The 23,024-nt window shown below is 48.4% G+C and overlaps 1 protein-coding gene across 1 annotated transcript in view; it reads left to right on the top strand.

The window, feature by feature from the left end:
* Positions 1-23,024, top strand: part of NAPRT (nicotinate phosphoribosyltransferase) — a 1,537,890-nt gene that overhangs the window by 200,842 nt on the left and 1,314,024 nt on the right. The window contains exon 2 of the mRNA XM_069621760.1: positions 13,982-14,109. Coding sequence (XP_069477861.1) covers positions 13,982-14,109 — 128 coding nt within the window. The remainder of the gene's footprint in view (positions 1-13,981; positions 14,110-23,024) is intronic.

Here is a 23,024-nt window from a genome sequence, read left to right as displayed (position 1 = left end):
TTTCTCCTCAGGTGTACATTTTACCTCAGGTGTGGAATATACATGTGACTTATATGCAATTGGTTTAGTCTCCCCTAGATTGCACACTGTGTATGTGAAAGTATTGTCTCCCACCACAAGGTTTATCTCTTAAGTCTTTATCTGTATAACTGTCCTGCAAAGGACCCGTGTGAGCCATTAATGAATATACCTTGTGCCGAATGTGAGTGTGTTCTGCCTTCAAATTTGGTTTTTATCAAAGAATGCAATGGTTTCACTAGCTCAGCAAAATTAGAAACATACAAACTGCCCAAAAAGTAACAGCCCTAGAATAGCCTGTAACTGCTGAAGCGTAGTGGATGGTCTTATATTGGCACACTTGTCAAGAAAATTTGCTGACAAACCTCTGCCCTCATTTGAAAGAGTGGAACCTAGAAAGGTAACCTCATAATGAGCTATTCTTGATTTTTTTAAGTTAATCAGGTATCCTTTTGCCGCCAATGTGTGAATGACTCTTGTCTACTTAAGTATCTCATGGGTGATGTAAATATCATCTACATAATGCCAACAATTGGGAATGTTGCAAGTAAGCTCTGTATTCTACTTGAGAATGTGCTAGGTGAATTTTTATACCCCTGCATTATTCTAGTGAATTGTTAATGTGTCCCCTTAAACGTGAATGCAGTGTATTTCTGGCTTTCTACAGTTACAGGTAGTGTGAAATACCCATTGCCTAGATCAAAACAGTAGATACCATCAGGTTTTAAAACTGGGAGCACTGGACTATTATGTGGGCTAGCTTGCTTTATGATTACCCCCTGGTCCATTAACTGGTCTACTATGATTTGCATGTGGGCAGCTGCATGTGGATTAACTGGATGCTGCCTTTGTGGTGGGGGTGGTTTCAGTACAGGAATCACATGCGCTGGACATTCCCCATCACTTCCTACATGATTTTTAAACAGCTGCACTGCTGCCAGTGCTGACCCGTTTCTTGCATATTTCTGCATTAGGTCCATACTCACTTCTTTTGAAAAAGCAGGTATTACTACCTCTTCACCCCTGGGTGCTTGTCGTATATACAGTGGTGGCCAGTCTTGAAATGCTAACAGCCCTTTATACTGAATGTGTAGCTGTGGCCAAAACAGTGCTTCAATTTTCTTTGGGTGTTCGCCTTCTAGCTGAATAGTTACAGAATACACTTCATTATGTGCTAATGTCTGCCCAGTGGGAGTAATGATCTGTGCATTGCTGTGTGCCCTTGTATGCTCAAATAATGCCTTGTGGCTGAATTCAAATATGGAAATGTCCGACCTAGAGTCTGATAGGACCTCGATCCAATCCGTGTGCCGCTTATTCTTGGGAACGATTCGATGAGTGCGTGGACTCTGCATTATGTGAAACCTGTAGGGCTGCCATGTGTTTTTTCTCAACCTTTACTTTCTTCCCCTCAGTCTTAGAATGGTCTGGTGTCCTTGCCTGTGGGGAAGGAGATGGATGATCCTCGTCCTTTGGGCCTTCCTTCGTGGTGTGTTTCTTTATCTGGCTTAAGATCCTTGTTACCCTTTTTCTGTGTCTCTGCAGGTCTGTTGCCCAAGTGATCTCTGCCTAATGATTGATAAGTGGATGTCACTGTGTCCTCAAATTGCTCCCTTTTTTCTTGCTCCTTCAATTTGTACAATTTCTTATGGACTTGTTGCCATGCAGGCTCTCCTTTTAATAAGGGTAAGCTTATGCTCTCAACCATTTGATATTGTTAGATGCTATATACAGGCCTAAATTCATGGCTGCGGCCGCACCTTGTGTTCCCATGATGTCTGCTAGTATCAGTGTTAGTGATGTAATGGAAGGCGTGCCTACCGGCTATAAATAAAGCCATCTATAAATAGAGATCCTGCTGTCACAGCCCGCTAGAGGCGGTGTACAGCTAGATCGAAGAAACATGGCTAGGGCGCTATGTCTGTGCTGGAGGGTGACCTGTGTATTGGCGGCTTGTAATTGCCCTAATTTCTCTGAATACCACTTGGGTATATCTTCATTCTTGTACAAACAAGATCCTAATATTATTCTCAATGTCTGTAGTTGTACCCCACCTGCATCCAGCTGTCCTTGAGGTTGCTGCGTAGGTGCTATACCTTGCTGGGCTGCATATTGCAACGCAGTGTTGCCCACTGTATCAAAGTTGGTGGCTAGCAATTGGTAGTCAGCCTGCAGATATGGACCTCCACGGTTTGGATGAAACCGGGCCAAGAATTCTAGGTACAGATTGGGTGTGGCTAACGTGACATGCCTTACACCTGTTTGTGGGTAAACTAGATTATCTCTAAACCAGTTGATATGATTTGTATGTGTTAAAGCCAATTCAGGATCCTGGTATGGGCGATATTCTACGTCCCATCCCCTTTTCTTCATACTTGTGGGACATTCCGTCCTTCGGCGGGAAGGGATCAGAGCTCTTTTTTAAAAAAAAGCTTCAAACATTTTTGTCCTTCATTTTCTTGGCGGGGTGCCGCAGGTGGCTGTAACCCTGCCTTCCTGAGCTCCGCCCCACGCATGGCCCTTCAGTCCTTTTCTTCGCGCTGTCGGACTGGGCGCACTTGAATCACCGGGAAGGTTTTTTGTTCCCTTTGTCCTTCTCTCCTGCTCCGGTTCTGCGGTCGCTTAGTCCTCCATCTATGCCAGATCGTCTGGGATTTGTGTCCTGTTCTTCATGTGAACGTTGCTTCGCTAGGGCGGATCCCCATTCTCTCTGCAGAGTGTCTCGGCCCGGACCACCGCTGGGATTCGTGTTTCTACTGCGATTCCCTCTCTGTCCGGGCACTCCAGCGCTGTCTTCAGTGGGAAGACGTCTTTCAGCGTGTTCCTCCAACTCATCTTCAGCTTTTCATCGATGAAAAGAGACGCCCGGTAAGTTCCTTACTTTTTAGGGCGCCCTGGCCGGGGGACTCCTTCCCGGGATCTTGAGGTGCCTCGCAGGCCTAATAGGCGTACCAGAGTTTTCTCTGAGGGTTCCCACGACGGATCTGCCAAGACCGGACCGCGCTCTGAAGTTCACCTGTCAGGTGCTAAACTTCAGCCCAGGTCATCTGTGGCTTTGGACACCGGGGTTCGCTCCGAGGTCTGTGTTTCTGGAGCTTTCCACACAGACACCAGGGTATGCCCTGAGGCCTCCTTTTCTGGAGCTTTCTGCACCAAGCCACGGCTTGAGGCCCCTCACGAGGGAGCTGCTAATACCGGGAGGAAACCCGAGGTTCCTCGTTTTGAGGTTAAGGTCTGTACCGACAAAACCGAGAGATCTGCTTGAAGGTCTTGTCTGTAAGGGTAATTCCTCAGCATTCCCGTGCTCAGGAACGCAGTGATACCGGTTCTGTCAAGGGGGCAGAAGAGAGGGTGGTCATAAACTCCTCTGTTACCGGCTCACCCGAGGTTCCTCCCCTGGAGGCTAATTTTGGGGCCCCCTCCAGGATGTCCAGTAAACATCCGAGACCCCCCAGTACTGGCTCTGCCGAGGATCCTTGTGTCAAGGCTAAGGTTTTACTGAAGTACCCTGACCAGCCTGAGGAGACTGTTGCCTCATCTGCACATGTGACGCAGTTCTCTTCAGGCATCGACAAAATGACAGCCCAGCCCTCATGGTCCACGGCGTCTATTTTGGATTCTTCTCTTACACCTACCTTCTCGACGGCGGGTGCTGGGAATCTTAATTTTGGGGCTGAGCAGCCGTTTTCACATCTGGTGGGAGGTAAAAATCAGTTCCGCCCTTCTTATGACTGGCGTGCCTGGATGCCGCTGCCTCATACTGTCTCGCTTCCACCTGCTTCTGCTCCACTGGTCTATGCGGACCGATTGGTGGTGGGAGCTTCCTGGCAACCATCCTCATTGCGTTTGTGGGGGTATGCCCCACATGAGAGTCCCTCTGCCTACCCCAGCGCCTAAACCTTCATCAGAGCATGTGTTTTTTGTGAAATTTCAGAGGCTCATGCACTCTGACCCTACAAAGGAGTATTTTAAGGGTCTTTTCAAGGAAATCTACCCTAAACCACCAGTTCCACCTTCCACCCCGGCGTCTTCAGTGGTACCACCCCTTCCTATTAGTCCGCCTCCAGCGCTTTCTCCCCTACCCCTGCTGTCTCCCATAGAGAAGACACCGGTAGAACGGGATAGCATTTTTAAACCTGTGGCTCCCCAGCCGTCTGCTCCTGATTCGCTGGATGACCCTGAAGCAGATCAGGATAGTGATGAGCAGCCCCGCTCTGTCAGAGCATTCCATGACCGGGTTCTGGATGTGATGGACCTCCTTGACATTCCAGTACCTGAGGCTTTCCAGAGCGTTTACCTTCTCACCACAAGAGCGTACCAGCCTGTTCCTCCAAGACGTTTTGGCTGAGGCCCGTAAGGTCTGGGATAAGCCCCACACCGAGCTGCATATCAATAAGAGAATCGACGCCCGCTACAGGATTCACACCTCTGAGGAGATAGCCTTGGCGTCTTGTCCGCTCCATCCCTCAACGGTGATAGCTGCGGCCACGCTTCAATCCAAGCCGGCCTCTGCAACCTCAACGGCTGCGGCTCAGATTCTGTCCAAGAAAGATAAGATTCTGGACTCCTTGGGAAAGAAAGTCTTTGCCAATTCAGCCCTTCATCTTCGTCAAGCAAACACTGAGCTCATCCTGGCTGCAGCTAATATGAGGCTGTGGAAGGAGTTGGCTGATTTCCAGGAGTGTATTCCTGCAAATAGGCTAGATAACTTCAAAGCTGGTCTGTCGGACGCCAGGGTGTTGGCACAGGATCTGCTGGAAGCTGCGCCACACCCCGTAGATACCTCAGATCGAGGCCTTATGGTGGGAATTGACATCTCCCGCCAGGCATGGCTCCATGCGACGAAGTTTTCAAAGGAGGTGCAAGATAAAGTTCTGGACCTTCCCTTAGACGGCAAGGAGTTGTTTCATTCCTCTACGGATGAGGAACTTACAAAGACCAAGGCGAGCACCCAAACCGCCAAATCTTTGTTGGTCCTGCCGAAGGTGCCAGCTAAGGCGCCTCATACACAGAGGTCGGGGTCTCGGTCTCGATCCTTCTCTGGCTTCAGAGGGTTTCACGACCGCCGGGCGTGGTGAACTGAACCACCGGTTGGCGGCACCAGTCGAAAACAACAACGTGGTCGGTTTTTCTGTCGGTCATCAGCCTCCTCTCCAGGAGCAGGTAGTCTCCCTGCCGACAAATCTGCAAAAATATTTTTTGTCGTTGCACGAGACCCCAGTGGGAGGACGAATCTCGTCTAATCTGGAGGCGTGACAGACCATCACTGAAGACCGGTGGCTTTTGTCCATTGCTCGAGCGGGTTTTTGCTTGCCCCTCCCCCCCACCCTGCCCTTCAACCCTCCCTTCCAACAGATCAGGACACCCTTCCTCAGAGCCGAGGTACAGAAGCTTCTAGACCTCCGGGCGGTGGAACCTGTTCCTCTTGGGGAACAAGGGGAGGACTTCTACTCTCATCTGTTCACGGTGCCCAAACCCAACCAGGCTGGCCTGCACACCATCCTCGACCTTTCCCAGTTCAACCTTTCTCTTCCCCAAGAGAAATTCAAGATGATCACACCCTGCCAAATAAAGTCCTCTCTTCAGAAGGACGACTGGCTCAGTGTAGTGGACCCGCAGGACGTGTATATGCAAATCCTGATATGGAGACTGCATCGAAAATATCTGCGGTTCTCCCTGGGAGGGGAGCATTTCCAGTTCCGTGCTCTCCCTTTTGGTCTCAGCTCGGCGCTGTGTGTCTTTACGAAGATTTCGGTCATCGCAGCTTTCCTTTGGCTACAGGGTGTTCATGTATATCCGTACTTGGACGACTGGCTCTTATGCAGTCCTTGTCCACAGGCGGTTTCGAGCAATCTCCAGTCTCTCCTCCAGCTCCTGTTCCATCTTGGGCTGTTGGTGAACTGGCGGAAGTCTTCTATAACAGTCTCCCAAGACCTGATTTTCCTGGGTTTCTGTTCGAACACAATCGGCTCCAGGGTGTATTTGACGGCGGACAGGATTGTGGATCTATTTTCCACGTGTTAGCTCATCTCTTCATCCAGTCAGAGCACATGATGGCTTGGTTATTCCAGAGACTTCTGGGCCTCATGGCCTCGTGTGTACTTGCTCTCCCTCTTGCGCGTCTCAAAATGAGGCTTACGCAGCTGGCTCTTCAGAGCTCTTGGTGTCAGGCTTTAGACTCGGATTCCAAGATGATCCCAGTTCCATCCTGCATGATAGCAGACCTTATATGGTGGTCTTCGACCAGCAATCTTTCAGTCGGGGCCTCTTTTCAGGAGCTCTGCCCACAAGTGACGATTAGCATGGACTCCTACCTTCTGGGGTGAGGCGCAACGCTGGATCATCTCCAGGTTTTCGATCTATGGACGCTGCAGGACAGACAGTTTCATATAAATTATTCAGAACGCCTGCCTATATTTCTGGCGCTGAAAGCTTTCCAACCGGGTGGTCCGCCTCCGCACGGACAACTCTGTGTCAATGTTTTATGTCAACAAGCAGGGTGGCACCAAATCACCACCTCTTGTGGACCTTGCAATTCAGATTTGGGAATGGGCCACCCAGCACAGCATTTGGCTACTGGCGGTGCACATTTCGGGTCAATTCAATGTGACTGCAGACTCAGTCAGCCGACAATCAGCAGCCAGTTATCAGTGGGAACTGAACACGGAGGTCCTCTCCACCATCTTTCGCCAGTGGGGCACTCCAGAAGTGGACCTCTCTGCGACTTCTACAAATCGGAAACTTCCTCTTTATGCATCCAGGAACAGTCTCGGGGCCTCCTCTCTAGGGGATGCTCTCGAAATTCCGTGGCACAACATGAAGGCCTATGCCTTCCTGCATCTTCCTCTGATTCATCAGTCACTTTGCAAGCTCAGGATTACATCGAATTGCACTCTCCTGTTCATAACTCCTTGGTGGCCAGCCAGATTCTGGTTCTCAGAACTTCAGCATCTGTCGATTTGTCCTCCGATTAGACTGCCATTGATTTCAAACCTGCTTCAGCAGATGTGGCACCCCCGCCCCCAATCATTCAGCTTGGTGGTCTGGTGCCTGAATCCAAAACCTTAGTGCAGTTTAACTTGTCTGAGGACAATATGCGCATTATCCAAGCTGCCAGGAAACCCTCTACGAGGTCTCAGTATAGGAGCAAGTGGCTCTGGTTATGCCACTGGTGTTTAGCTAAGAAGCTGGACCCCGGACATGCTACGATTGACACTGTCCTCTTGTTCATATCTCATCTTGAACATTCATGTCTTGTCTTGTAGGACTTACTTGTCGGCTATTGGTGCCTACCTGTCCACTGACGACTGTTATTTTCCTTTACTAACCCAGTCATTAAAAGGCATTTCGCAGGTTTATTGCATCTTTTTCCACCTGTACCCAATCTTCATCCAAAATGGGATTTGAATGTGGTCCTCAACGCCTTATGCCATAAACCATTTGAACCCATGGCTACGGCAGATCTAAAGTACCTTTCATGGAATGTTGCATTTCTGATTGCAGTAACTTCGGCAAGGCGGGTAAGTGAGCTTCAAACTTTGTCTGTTGAACATCCGTTCCTCACCTTCCATAAGGACAAGGTTGTGCACCACACTCATCCTTCTTTCCTTCCTAAAGTAGTGACGGATTTTCATTTGTATCAATCTATATAATTACCTGTCTTTTTCCGAACACGGCCTTGATTGCTGAGAGAATATTACACAATTTAGATGTCAGACGAGCTCTGAAGTTCTATCTGGACAGAACAACTGAAATCAGGGGCTCCTCCCAACTCTTTGTTACGTTCGGTGACCCGAAAGGGAAACCCGCTTCAAAACCTACTATCTCCCGATGTATTGCCTCCTGTATCTCAGAGACGTATACCATTCAAGGCCTTCAACCTCCGAAGGGCATTCATGCCCATCTTGTACGTGGCAAAGCGGCTGCTGTCGCCTTCCAAATATATGTTCCCTGGGAAACCATTGCCAAAGCGGCAACGTGGGCCTCCCCATCAGTTTTTTGTAAGCATTACTGCTTGGACCTGAGCTCCAGGGCCGATGCTCAATTTGGCCAGGCTGTTCTTAAGAACCTTTTTTAGTAAGAGTTTCCATCCACCCATATTGCCTGTGAGGAGTGCTTGGGAATCTCCCACAAGTATGGAGGAAAGGGGACGGGATGTAGGAGTATAACAAAGTTACTCACTGTAGTGACTACCTTACTCCTAGTCCATAGTCCTCTTTCCTCCATACTCCCACCCACCGTCCCCTCTAATAAGTATCCTCTATTATTGCCTAAATGGTTGCAGATCTGGCGATAGAAAAGGACTGAAGGGGGATAAGCGGGGCGGAGCTCAGGAGGATGGGGTTATGGCAGCGTGCAGCCCCCCCGTAAAAAAAGGAGGACAACACATTTTCAATTTTTTATGCTTTTTAAAAAAAAATTTAAAGTGCTCTGGTCGTGTCCCGAAGGACGGAATGTCGCACAAGTATGGAGGAAAGGGGCCTATGGACTAGGGGTAAGGTAGTCACTACGGTGAGTAACTTTGTTATACTGAATGGTATCTGAATCTCCCCTCACCAAGAGAGTTGTAAATACATTATTTGTCCTGTTAGCTCGGGATTTTAAGTAAGTAAAGCGCGATTCTGCTGGCAATCCTCCAAGTTGAGCTACTGCAACTGTGAAGTTGGTATTCACTGCCTGACAGTGAGCTGACCTGAGCCATTCATATAGTGCCATTCTGCAATGGATGGGAATATTGAATTCATTGTGAGCCCTCTCCTGTACGCACTCTAACCTCCTTGTTAAAAAAGATTTTTAGAAAAAAAATGTTCTCTGTCCTTCTACAGTGACTGGGACATGAGGTTATTTATTTATTTGGATTTATAAAGCGCCATCGGCCCAAGGGCATTGTGGCTCTGTTACATGGATACTTAGCTTGTGCAGAGGAAATAAGTTACATTTACAGTGATATGTACATTACAGCAGGAACATACAGCAACAACATAGGGTGTTAGCCTGTGCAGAGGATGCAATTACATAGATGGTTTTATATACATTACAGCATGGATATGTAAGGAACATGCATAGTAGCAAGATGAGTCTATCTATTAGTAATGCTCTGGTCCTCTCTAAGACGTTACATCTTTACGGGTGCCACCTGACGTAATTGCCTGTGTAGGGCATGATTTCTGCCCCCCCCCCTCCACTCCAGGTAGGGCTGTGTGAAGTGGCCACAGAATCAAAAGTAATTTTTTATTATAAGGGGTGCCTCAGGAGTTCGGTCTAGCACTTGGACAATCTCCCTGAGTGTTTACACCCCTTGACATACTTGACAAAATACAGCCAGGACAATGTTGTCAAGTTCTTTGGACTCAGAGAGACATCATTCTGAAGCATTACTCATAAATATGAAACTGACACTTGAAGGTAGTAAGTTAATATAATTAATATCGCATCTACTTCCTACAAGCTCTAATTCTCATTGGACCTGCTATGGAAGCAGCAATTATGAAAAGCCATACATATGAAGAGCGCTGTTGTAAAAGCTAAGAGCATGATTTACATTTAATCAAGAACAAGTACAAGTAATCATTTTAGGATACCAGCTAGAGTAACATAGAATTTGCTATGTTGGTCTATACTAAGCTATGGTATGGTAGGTAGTGGAGTAACATACCAAATGCCTGCAGTCTCAGAAAATGTATACAGTTCGACTTCCACATTTAAACTCACGCTTCAGGGCTCGCTGTGCTGCATACGAATTGACCACGGCTTCCTGTCAATCGGGCCTGCTGGCACCTCTGTTCGGGGACCTGCGATGGATGTACCTTCCCAGCCCCCAGTGTTCGAGATCCCCTGTCGGCACTGGGTACACCTTTACCGGGTCAGCCTGTGCTTTTTATCTTAAGACTGGCCTTGGTCTCCCTATTATGTGTGCGTCATTTCCACCACCTGGAAAGTAAAAATCTAGAGCTTAAAACTGTTCCCGAGTTTTGCTTCGCTTTGAACTCATGATATATCTATGTGCAAACTCAGTAGACAGGTGCTGTCTTTGACCATTGGTTGTTTCCCTTAGAGTGAATGGGCTTCTGCTCGGGGAAAGAGCAGAGCGCGTCATTTGCTCCTAGACAACTTCAAACTCCATTATAGTAACTGAGCTTTTGAAGAGGTAAAGAGCGACCCACAGCCCAGCAGCAGGAACCTATATTATCTGGAGCATGTGTTTATGCTTGTCCCTTGACGGCAACTTTTGCATTATGTGTGAGCGCATGCTTTCTGCTCAACAAACATTTGTAGTTTCTTACTGTTGTGTTGCTAAAAAGTCGCCTGATCGTAGCCAACTTGTCTTGTCTTATCAAACTCATTATCCCTGACAGCCTTACTTGTCTTTCCACGAGACGAGGGTGGTGCTGTGTACGCACCCCTCCTTCATGCCCAAGGTTCCTTCGGAATTCCCTCTCAACAAACCCTTGGTGTTGCCTGTGATTTTTCCGACGCCTTCGTCGCCAGCTGAAAGGACTTTGCACTCACTGGATGTGGCTCGAACGCTGAAGTTTTACGTGGCCCACGCGAAGAGTTTCCGGAAGACATCTCAGCTTTTTGTGAACTTTGGTCCTGTGAACCATGGGAATGCCTTGTCCAAGCTTTCCAGTCTTGTCTCCAGGTGTCTCTCTGGCTGCATCACACATTGCCACCGGTTGGCAAACCGACCTCTGCCTGGCCGTCTGAGAGACATTCTACCAAAGCGATCGCTGCTACGATGGCGTTCCTGTCTGGTGTGCCCCTGCTGGACATCTGCAGGGCTGCTACCTGGAGGTCTAAGCTCACCTTCATGACGTTTTACTGTGTCAACAGGGATTTCAGGGAGGAGTCCAGAGTCGGTCAAGCAGTGCTACGCAACCTGTTCGCTTGAAGGTGAGCCTGGTGAGGATGTAAGGGTAATTGCTTCTGTTGAGCTTTACCACCTCCCGTGGTTGTGTATGTATGTACTGCTATGTATTCTTTATTCATGTGCATGTGAATCCATGCCAGACCCCATGCTGGAGAAGGAACAAGTTATTTACTTGTAACTGTTGTTCTCCAGCATCGGTCTGCCATGGATTCACATGCAAACCTGCCCTTCTGCGGCTCTTCTTGGTCATACTGCCACTTTAAGTGCTACCAAATCTGAAGATGGCTGCCAGAGGAGGGGCTTAGGGAGAGGGCAGTCATTGGCTGGGGGCAGTATGACCCAGAGCTCAGTGATTGATTTAGAGGAGAAAGACCGATTATAAACGAAAGTGAAACTTTATTTCTTTTACCGAGGATTCCCAGCCTGACAACGGGGAATATTCATGAGCATGTGAATCCATGCCAGACCCATGCTGGAGAACAGTTACAGGCAAGTAACTTGTTCCATAAGCGACATATCGGGCCAGAAACAGTTGGAGACCCCATCATACACATTATACTCCCAAGTCCTCAATTCTTACTCGAGAATTGATTACATTTTCATAGATAGGGGGCTGAAGGGGCAGGTTACCGAATCGAAGACAGAGCCTGTACTGTGGTCGGACCACGATTTGGTCAGAACAGTGATGGGTAATTGGGGTGCCCACTGGGGTAGATGGACATATAAGAAACCTACTCCTAAAAGATAAGGAGGTAGCCCAACGGCTGCTAAACAACAAACAGGAATATTTTCAGATCAGTGACAATGGGGAAGTGGGTACCCAGGGCATATCGGAAGCATTTAAAGTCACTATAAGAGGTGAGCTTATCAGAATAGGGTCACAAAATAAGAGCGAACGGGTGCCTCCAGCAACGCCTTTCAGTCTGTGAGGCGGCCTCGGTGAGACTCCCAGCTGTGTCTTCATATCCTATGGTGTTGGGGATGGCTGTGGTATGTTCACCCCCGGGTCACTAACGTTGTGTTGTACTGCTTCTTCGCTTTCACTCAGCGAGGGCACTTCCTCTCTCCGGGTCTCCATATCAGCAATCGGGGCAGTCTGCAGGTCTACTCTTTGCACCTATAGTGCGCCGCGTTTGCTCGTCGGATGGGATCCTTTCCGCGACAATGACTGCTCCACTGATGCCCTTGGAGCGGCGACCCGATAACTCCAATGCACCTCTCCTCTACTCCGGGCTTGCCGCAGGTGTTCCCTTTACTTTCGGATGAGCCGTCACGTCCTACTGCGTCCGGCTGCTCAAGACTGCCTCTCCTCGGGTGAGGGCCTCCCTCCCTCGAGTGAAACCAGATCCTGTAGTCGGCGGGCCTCCGTCCTTTTTTTACCTCCTTGTCAGGATTGCAAAGCATTGGCCCGCTGCCGTTCGAGCTACTCCTGGGCAGTTTAGGCACCTGCTGCAGGATATATTTTTGCTTTATTCTCAGCCCGCGGGCCTGCTTCAGTCTTCCTTTCCAGAGAACGAGATAAAGCGCCCTCACACCACAGCAGCCATCTTGGAATTCAAACTGCTTTTTATTTTGAACTGTTTGTCAGTCTCCGAGCACTTCTGCGTTGGTCCCTCCCCCACATTGCCTCTGAAGTTTGGCTTTATTAGTTTGTGTTCAGAACAAATATTAGCTTTCTAAATAGGAGGGCAGGAAACAGTAAAGCCTGTATTTTTGCAGGTAATAAAAGGTTGATATATTTTATCCTTATCTGCTCTCAGTTGCATCCCAATTCACTCAGTTTTTCTGATTCCACTGCTTACTGTTGGGGTTGATTTTAACATACCTCTTCCATTTCTCATCGGTTTATTACATCTATACATAGAAAATGCTTTTCCTCATCTGAGCCTGTTTGGACTTCATTACTCTCTGACTGTAATTATGTCTGTACTTGGGATGTTTGTCCTATCAGATAATTTATGTATCTTTTCATTTATAACCCGCTCACGGCTGTATTGTCTATCTTTGGGCAATCCTAGACCGATGGAAGGGGGCAAGAGGTTAAGCAAAGAGGAAGGCTTTCATGGCAACCTTAACTGAGAGTAGAGAAGCAAGTTCTGATATTGGTGGCTTGTTCTAGAGATCAGGGACAAGAACAGAGACAGAATCTTTTATGGTGGCCCCCATATCTGGAAGTAGAGCAGTGGGCTGGAGGTAATTGACACACAAGAGTATGTTCTGTGAAGTCTGAGGGACAATTTTATGTCTGTGGCACTGGGTTTGTGTGGGGCAAAGCAGAATTCTTTGTTTTCAGGCCTTTGTAACTTATAAAAAGTTTCTAGAGGCTCCTCCTAGTCTGAGCAATCCTTTGTCTGACTGGCTGAATTTTTATTTTTTAAAAGTGACAATGATCCCTGTCATTTGTGTTTGGGACCTCCCAAGGCTTGCAAGCTGGTTTTCGGGGAAAACCAGTATGTGACAGTTGAGTAGTATAGCGTTAATTTGACCAGTTAGTCATGTACAGATGTGTGAGAATTGGCGAGTTTGAAAAGTGGAATATGCTAGTTTCCACAGGTTTGAAAAAAAGTCTTCTGACTTTGTGTGTTTGAGACTTTCTCCGTAAGGCATATTTTAAGAAAAATAGAAAGATTTTTCTTCTATTAGTGAATTTGATGGCTTCTCAAAATAAAGTGGGGTAGATGGAGGCCAAACTCTCTTTTGTACCATTGGTGGAGGTTGCATCTGTGCAGGGCACCAGTTGGATAGGAGTATATTAGAAATGAAGCGAGTCCTGTACTTGATGCAAGCATCCCCTGTTTTCTAAAAAGAAAACCCTATGCTTCACCATCTCTCATCATTCTTAGAGTGCCTGAACATGGGTTCTTTAGCATGAAGTGCCCTAATGGCCTAGTGTTGTGCCCCACCCCAGCATGCTGGACAAAGTATTGACAGTTTGCATTGAAATGAATCAAACTTTTACTTCTCATCATTACACGCTCTTACATTGTTTGCACATTTCCTTGAAGCATGTGTCTCCTTCCCTTTAAATGTTAATCTCCCTTCTTTATATGCTTTGAGATCCTTCTGACCTTTCTTTCTGCTGCCTCTCTTAAGAAATTGCCTACTTGGAGTCTGTCCTTCCGAACACAACCGACAAGACCTTCTTTGAGTACCTGAAGACTGTGGATGCCTCCGAAGTTACAGTGACTTCCTTTCCAGAGGGATCGGTCGTCTTTGCCAAAGTAAGTACTTTTGCCAAATTACGGAATTTCATTGTAAATATGCATATTTTAAAAAGCGAGGATTTTGTCTTCCCGCCCCTATAGTGCCATCCTCGGTCCACAATTTAAGGGTGAAATGCCTCCTGCTAATGCAAGAGCTATTCCCACTGCAGGTTTGTGTCCTGTTCAATTGTACTCGTATGTTAAAAAGAAAATTCGAATACCAGCTTCTTCCTAAGCCCATCGTAATACAGTTAGCTTAATGCAAACTCCTAAAATGTGCCTTTTTGCTTTCAAAACGTTTTAATATAGCATGAGAAACTCTTTGCACTCGACCCAGATTCTCAAAACAAAACACAAAAACAACACACATGTTGTACAACAATAATAAATTAAGATCAGCCTTGACCCATTTCATTGTTTGTAGAGGGGTCTGCCTATAATAATGGCCTCTGCAGCGCCACTCCAGCCTGTATACTGCACAGTGGTGGAATAAATCAACAGGTCTTGGTATTCTGTTGACATCAAGGCTTCCCATCTACAGCAGACTAGAATAGTTGCTGATCCAAATGTTTTGGGCACAGATCATAACAGCCAATAGTTTAGTTTTAGTTGTTGGATTTTGATACAAGGGAAGCAAAATATCTTGGATATTCATGTATATACATTTAAATAGGCAGCCTGCTATAAATGGTCACTGGGAAGGAGGAGTAGGGACGTTACTTACATCTAGTGCAGCGATTGTAGCCCATCTTGCCCTTTCTTATTTAAAACATATTTTAGTATCATTGTTCCCCCTCAGACAAGTCACACAATGAAAACAACTGTAAAATCAAATTTAGGTCATCATTACTCATTGCACTCACCAGAAAAGTGGCACCAGGATGCATTTAGTGGATGCAACCCTGCTTGGACTCGGATTATAATTTTCTCAGTTTATGGCCGAATTCCACCCATTTTCCCTAATAATATTACAATGTTTTTGCAGGCAACCCCTAGATCAGAAGGCTGTAAATGGCTGCACCTAATTATTCATTCTTAACAAGTAGAAATTGATGGGACCCAAGTGTCACTCCAATTATCTGCAATGCCTCTTTTGGCTGCAGTTGACATCAATGATTTAATGTATCTTGTATACCTGGGGAGGTCTACATCTACCCATAATCTGTGCAGTGTCATCTTAACCTCCAGTACCAACGGTCTCTCAGTCACCTTAGATAGCATGTCATAAACCTTCCCTCAGAATTCTTGTTTATTAGAATATTGCCAGGTGTGGCAATTCGATAAGGAGCTTTCACCCTCATTGGAGGTAGAGCAGAGCTGGCATCTTCCAATATGTGGTAATTCCCGGGAATAATAGCTTCATGCAGAACCTCAAACTGCATCAACCCTAATCACCTCAAGGTCACCTGGGGCTCATCACTGTCTCTCTCCAGTCCCCCCTGGCAAAGGGTCCAGTTCTGTCTGCCACTAGCCTGTAGCGACCCAATAGTTCAATCAGGAAATTTAGTATTACTTTATTATAAGTGGATTTCAGTTTTTGTGTCAGAGGCTGGGTGTATGAGTTCCATATTATGACAGTTGGGCATGCCACAATTGGCAGTATTTATATAATAAAACTGACTTTAGTGCAAATTGATTGGGGTTGTCCTTGAAACATATTATATTCACATTCCGGATTAAGTCCCACATGACATGCATTCTGTTTCCAGGCTCTTCCCAATTTTCTCACTTTAGGCTTTTCTGCAATCAGCCAACCTGGGACAGTCAATGTGAACTTGCCCTTCCATCCCATGGCTTTTGTGACATCCTTCTTTGACCGTACCACGACTCGATACAGGTGGTAAGGTCCACTCCACCGCTGATTCATAGAGAATATGCCTTGGACTCCACCAACCTAGTAAATCTGTTTCCCTTTATCAACATAGACCCATTTGTTCTAGATTGTCAATTGAGTTTCCCAATAGTAGAATCTGACGTTTGGTAGTCATTTTACATCTTCCTATTAAGAGTCTGCTTGCCCTGGGAGAGGAGTTTGTGGATCGCCCCTTCTATTTTTTCAAGTTCAGATTTGAGGACTTTGAACAGCGTATTTTGCAACACATACAAATACTTTTGTAGCAACATCATTTTATTTTTCACTGCCTTGTGTGAAGGTTCAGAAATGAGAGGCGGACACAAAGTTGTAATGTTCTCACATTAGACATCTTTATTAAAATAAAAGATTTGGATAAAGGCCACTCTGTCCCTATCCTAAAGAGTGTTTCCCTGCCTAGGAAATCAAAACTAATGATCAGTCTGTGTCTCGTCATTAGACATAGTCAAACTGTCCTTGTGTCAAAAACATATTTGACCCTCACACTAAAAATTAACAGCAAAAAGTGCAGGGTAAATGTCTTAGATTCAGCAAAAAAAATAAGCAAAAACCATATATGTAATTTCAATAAAACAATCCTTGTATCCAGGAGATGATTCCTTCCTCTGAACTGTCTCGGGTAGAATATTGAGAATGTTCTGTTCAAACTATCTTTCTTTAAGGTTAGTAAAACATATTTCTCTTGTCATACAACACCCTTCCAAGGATGATGATAACCGTTCAGTCCTGATAATGGGCCTGATCACGACTTGGGCGGTAACGCCGACGCTATTAGCACCGGCGCTATCTGCCCTTCCGCCGAACTCCCCGGCGCTAATACCGCCGGATCACGAGTTCAGCGGTAATGTTAATCCCCATTCCCCATTGAGCCCATTCGGGAATGCCCCATTCCCCATTGGGCTCAATGGGGAAATTTTGTGCTAATACCGCCGGCGGATTTCCCACCGGCAGTATGAGTGCGGATTTCCCCCCAGCTCTAAGTCCTGATTTGGCGGACCTTTAAATCCAGCGGTAATATCGCTACCGCCAGATTTAAGGGTTACCACCAAAGTCGTGATGTGTTGTGACTTGACTGTCGTGTAGTCAGGAGAGACATCTGTCCACAAGTGCCGCACAGGGAGGAGCAAAAAAACTCCCTGTGCAACCCTTGAGGCCACAGGTGGGAGATCTTCTTCCTCCGGAACCGCAGACCCTCAGAAACCCCGGACCACTGGTGGAGCGGTGAGGTACTCCGGTATACCTATGTGGTTTTTCTGGGATTCTCCAGAACCCTCCCTATCAGGGAAGTATTGCCAGAAGGTCCTACGTACTTGAGATGGAACGGGCCCACCCGTTGTCAAAGTTCAGAACAAGGACCAGTGATCGTAGGGCCAGGGATAAAGAAGACGAAGTCCAAAAGCAGTTCGTGGCCAGTAGTTCCAAAAAGACAAAGCCAAGGAGATCCAAAAGCAATTCCGTGAAGCAGTCCAAGGTCGGTATCCGGGTATTCAAGAGATCAGGTATGTAGCGCCAAACAGTGTCCAAGGATTTAAACAGCTGTGAAGCGCCGGTTGCACCGACGCGGCCGTTTAAATACTGGAGCTTCGCTCCCCATCTGGACACGTGACCCGCAGCCTCTGGTCACGTGATCTGCTGCCGCACGCGTGCATACCTTCCGGGTCACATGACCAACAGCCATGTCTTGGGAACGTGAAGCATTCCTGGAATGCGGAAGTGCGGCTACACAGAGTCGATCCCTCAATCTCCATGGGAGACGCCAGTGAAGCGGGCGCCGTAACGGGTGGGTTGCAAAACGCTGGGGACCATGTGGTGGCAACCTAAACGAGGAGGATGCTGGTAAATCCCAGAGCTGGGCATGACATCGGGAGGGGTTAGGCACCGTAGAGGGGGGACTGGGAAACCTGTTGTGATCCCTGCGAGTCGTGACATGATGAGGCCAAGAAAAGACAACGACCTTGAAGCTTTTAGAATATACTCTGCCACCCTACTCAGCCCCAAGACTAAAATAGCCAAGGCGGAGTAGGGTTTCCAGGGAAACTCTCAAGGGGAAGAAAACCCTGTTCTCGCTGGTTGAGTTGATGGAAGTTGGAGGCTGAGCAGAACTTTGGATGTGACTGGTCTTGGGAGCCCTCCTGATGGCACTGTAAAGTAAGAAGGGGAGTTTAGCGATTATAGGAGGAGAGATTTCTGTCAAGATATGTAAGCTGGGAATTTACCCTTCATGAGAGATCACGGATTAAAGTAGGAGACTGCTTGTCGGGAGCTCCGGAAGGGCGATGTGAGCTGATCTGAGAGTGCAGAGGAGAAATGAATATGTGAAGCCCGGAATACTGCTGGAGAATATAAGCAACGATATGGAAAGGATGAGTTTGGGAGAACAGCCTACCGTGTTAGTGTCGGCTCTGAGATGCAAGTGGTGTGACTGCTGCCGCTATGGAGAAAAGGCAACGTGCATCCGCAGCTACTTGATCAGCTCCAAGATGGCGAGGAGAAGCCAGAATTTGTGTTGGCTCCTGCAGAACAAGAGAATGGTAATCTCGGGTACTACTGGAGAGCTAACGCGGCAATGAAAAGGAAAGAGACGTACTGAGTGATATTTGGTTCTTGGGCTGAAAATGGCCTGTCGGAAGCGGGAACTGCAAGCGGGAGTCTTGCGAAAGCGAGAAAGGAGGAATTGTGTACCGTAAAAGAAAGAAGGGTAAGTGAATACATACAAAGCAGAAAGCATGGACTATTAGCCAGGAGCAAGAGCAAACTTGCGAAGCGTGGCCACTGGAAGAGTAGCAACGCACCGTTGCTTTGGATGAGACACCAGATAAACACAAGCAGAGTCCGGGGGCGGAGTCATGTCCGTGGGTCTTTGGCAGACACCTAGAACGCTGCTTCTTGCTAGCCACGCCATCTTGGGAGTAACGCAGTGTAATAGAGATACGCCGCCATCAGTGCCATAACAACCATCTGCGCCGATGGGACGTGACAGTATGCCCCCTCCGAAGGGAAGGGACACTGCGTGTACCAGGGTGCCACAGATGAAAATGGTGGACCAGACAGGGTGCGTGAACTGCAGATGCGGGTTCCCATGAACGTTCTGCAGGGGAATACACCTTCCAATCCACCAGGTACTGCAACATGCGCCTTCGGTATCGACAAACACAGATGCCCGCAACCTCAAATTCAGGATCAGTCGCTGTGGAAACAGGTGGTGGTCTCACCGACATAGATTGGGAAAAATGGCCATGGATGTCCGGTTTGAGCTGCAACACATGAGACTGGATGAATCCGGGACCAGAAGGGCGGCAATGTCAACTGAAAGGCTGCTGAACCTCTCAGACCCAGAACTAAGAAGGGACCAAAGTAGCGAGTCGACAGTTTTGATGGAACCAGATGTCTGGGGAGTAATCGAGAGGCCAACCACACCTTGTCTCACACAGCGATGTCAGGAGCAGGTGCCTGGTGATGGTCCGCAAAGAGCTTAACCCGCTCCTGCGCCTCTAACGAGGCCTGTCGAGCAGTAACATGCCCTTGTCGAACTTTGTCGATCAGTCCTTCGATGTCCGGAAATGAAGTGGCAGGAGGCACCAGTGTGGGAAAAACCGCAGGATGATATCCGGAAGTACAGAAAAAGGAACTGGACTGGATTGAAGAATGAGAAGCATTATTATAGGTGAATTCCATCAATGGAAGGAGTTCCTTCCAGTTGTCCTGGGCTGAGGAGATGTAACACCAGAGATAACCTTCCAGGGTCTGATTTAACCTCTGTTTGCCTGTCCGTCTGAGGGTGATATCCAGACTTCAGGGCCCGCTTGATGTTGAGTATAGGACACACCTGTTTCCAATAATTGGATGTATATTGCGAACCCCTGTCAGAGATTATCGTTTCTGGAAGGCCCTGAAAAGAGAAGATCTGTTCTATAAAGATGCATGTCATGTGTGCAGCAGTGAGGGTATCCTGGGTAAAGGGACAAAGTGAGCTAACTTTGTAAAGGAATCTATGGTCACCATGGCTGCCGTACACCCCTGCGAGGAAGGTAAGTCCACTATAAAGTCTGTGGAGATTATTTGCCACGGTTTGTCAGTGATAGGCATCTTCTCGAAGTATCCTACCAGAGGAATGCAAGGACTGCACAGGGCGATACATACTCCTGTATGTCTTTCCGCAAAGTTGGCCACCAAATATGTCTCTGGGTGAATTCTACGGTGTTTGTTACTCCCTGATGACCTGCTGTGTACGAATCATGGCAGAGTCGAAGAACCTCTGCCTGACGCGCATTTGTGGTATAAAAACTTGTTGATTTCGGAAATTGCGTCCTTTATCCCGGGTGAGTTGATATTCAGCGAGGAGCTGAGGACATTCTGTCTCCAGATGCTTAGACTGAAATTCGATCTGCTGGAGGAAATTGGTAATGATGTGCACAAACACTGCCTTAGGAAAGACGGGTTCGGAGTGAAACTGTGAGGACCGTACCGGTCCTTTTCTGGATAAAGCATTTGCTCATATGTTGACTCTTCCCGGAATGAAAGTGAAGGTGATGTTGTAAGGGGAGAAAGAATGGGCCCACCAAGCTTGTCTACTGTTTCGGGTTTGTGCGCACTGCTATGCCCTGAGATTGTGATGATCCGCCCTGACTTCTACTGGGAATTTAGCTCCTAACAATAGATGCCTCCACTATTCAATTCAAAAGCCCTTTTAATAGCTAGGAGTTCTTTTTATAGAACTGTATAGTTTAGTTCTGCGGGACACCATGTCTTTGACAGGTAAGCTACCGGACATTCTGTTCCATGATCATCTTCTTGGGACAGGGCTGCCCCTAAGGCGTGATGAGAGGCATCAGATTCTAGAATACACCTTTTATCTTGGTCTGGGGTAATTAAGAAGTAAATCGCTCCTTGAGACCTACAAATGCTTGCTGAGCTTCTTCACACCAAACAAAAGAAACCCCGTTTTTGAGAAGGGCAGTCAGAGGATGAATGATGTCTGAAAAGCCTGGAATAAAGCACCTATGAAAGTTGGCAAAAACCAAGGAAACGTTGGATGTCTTTTACTGATGAAGGGGAAGGCCATTCCAGAACTGCTGCCACCTTAGTCTGGTCCATGGCAATGCCTTCTGCCGATACGATGTAACCTAAGTAAGAGATCGAATACACACTTTTCTAACTTACAGAACTGGTGATTTTGCTGGAGCCTTCGCAAGACTTCTTGTACATGCGACAAATGTTCTGCAGCAGAAGCGGAGAACACTAACAGGGTAATTCATAGAATTTCGCACAAAAGTGGCACACGGGGCTGGCGCACAGTGTGCACGTGCGAATTTGCGCCAGCCGCGTGCGCTAAAATCGATTTCCGCGCACAGCGTATTCATGGATTTTAGCCTCCAAAACCAGCCGTGGTGCAGAGTGGTGCAGTGACCCTGCAGCAGCACCAGTTACGCCCCAAGAACGCCCTCGCGCAAGGAAAAGCCATCAAAATTCCCAATTCAGTGCAAAGGGCTGCGCTAACCCTGGACCAGTTTACAGGGCTGCCAAACAGCAAACGCCAAGCGGGGAACGTGTATTACTGGGGTGCGCGTGAAGTTTCACACACGATTTCAGCAGGGTACGTGTATTACGGGGTTCGCAGAAACTTTCACATGAGAAAGGGCCTGTGCGAGTGGGGTACGTGTATTACGGGGGTGCGCGGGAAGTTTCACATGCGATTGGGCTGGGTACGTGTATTTCAGGGGTGCGCGGGAAGTTTCACACGCGATTGGCCTGTCTACGTGTATTTCAGGGGTGCGCGGGAAGTTTCACACGCGATTGGCTTGGGTACGTGTATTTCAGGGGTTCGCGGGAAGTTTCACACGCGATTGGCCTGGGTACGTGTATTTCAGGGTGCGCGGGAAGTTTCACACGCGATTGGCCTGGGTACGTGTATTTCAGGGGTGCGCAGGAAGTTTCACATGCGATTGGAGTAGGGTATGTGTATTACCGGGCTGCGCATGAAGTTTCACACGCGATTTTGCTGTCAGAGCGGGGAACGCTTATTTCGGGGGTGCGCGGGGAGTCCTACACGTGAATTGGCAGTGTGGGTCCTCCCAGGTGTCCCCTCTACCCCCTCCACGGCCCCTGCAGGCAGCCCACACCACAGGGGACTACCCCGCACCCCTGGTCATGTCCCGCAGGCAGCACATCCACCATGGGCATGCCCCCCAGCCAAGCCACATGTCATGTTGCAATATGATCACCAACTCATGTCTCCTAGCAACCCCACCCCCCCAGCAGTGCAGGGCACCTGCCAGCAGGCCCCCACACATGTCCACCAGCACCCCCACCCCCCAGCAGTGCAGGGCACCTGCCAGCAGGCCCCCACTCATGTCCCACTCCTAGCCCCTTGCACCCCCACCCCCCTAGCAGTGCAGGGCACCTGCCAGCAGGCCCCCACTCATGTCCCCTTGCACCCCCACCCCCCAGCAGTGCAGGGCACCTGCCAGCAGGCCCCCACACATGTCCACCAGCACCCCCACCCCTCAGCAGTGCAGGGCACCTGCCAGCAGGCCCCCACTCATGTCCCACTCCTAGCCCCTTGCACCCCCACCCCACAACAGTGCAGGGCACCTGCCAGCAGGCCCCCACTCATGTCCCCTTGCACCCCCACTCCCCAGCAGTGCAGGGCACCTGCCAGCAGGCCCCCACTCATGTCCCCTTGCACCCCCACCCCACAACAGTGCAGGGCACCTGCCAGCAGGCCCCCACTCATGTCCCCTTGCACCCCCACCCCCCAGCAGTGCAGGGCACCTGCCAGCAGGCCCCCACTCATGTCCCACTCATGTCCCCTTGCACCCCCACCCCCCAGCAGTGCAGGGCACCTGACAGCAGGCCCCCACTCATGTCCCCTTGCACACCCATCCCCCCAGCAGTGCAGGGCACCTGCCAGCAGGCCCCTACCCATGTCCCTCTGCCCCCAGGTCATGACGATCCTCAATCATGGCCCTTATGGCCAGCCTCCCCAGCCCAAAGACCCGACCAAATATTGCATCCACCCACATAGAAAAGACAATTACATGATACAACCCCAATGGCAAGT

The sequence above is a fragment of the Ambystoma mexicanum genome, chromosome 5q (assembly GCF_040938575.1).
Source record: "Ambystoma mexicanum isolate Mex_15411 chromosome 5q, UKY_AmexF1_1, whole genome shotgun sequence".
In the NCBI taxonomy this organism is placed as follows: Eukaryota; Metazoa; Chordata; class Amphibia; order Caudata; family Ambystomatidae; genus Ambystoma; species Ambystoma mexicanum.
This window is presented reverse-complemented; position numbering and strand designations above follow the sequence as displayed.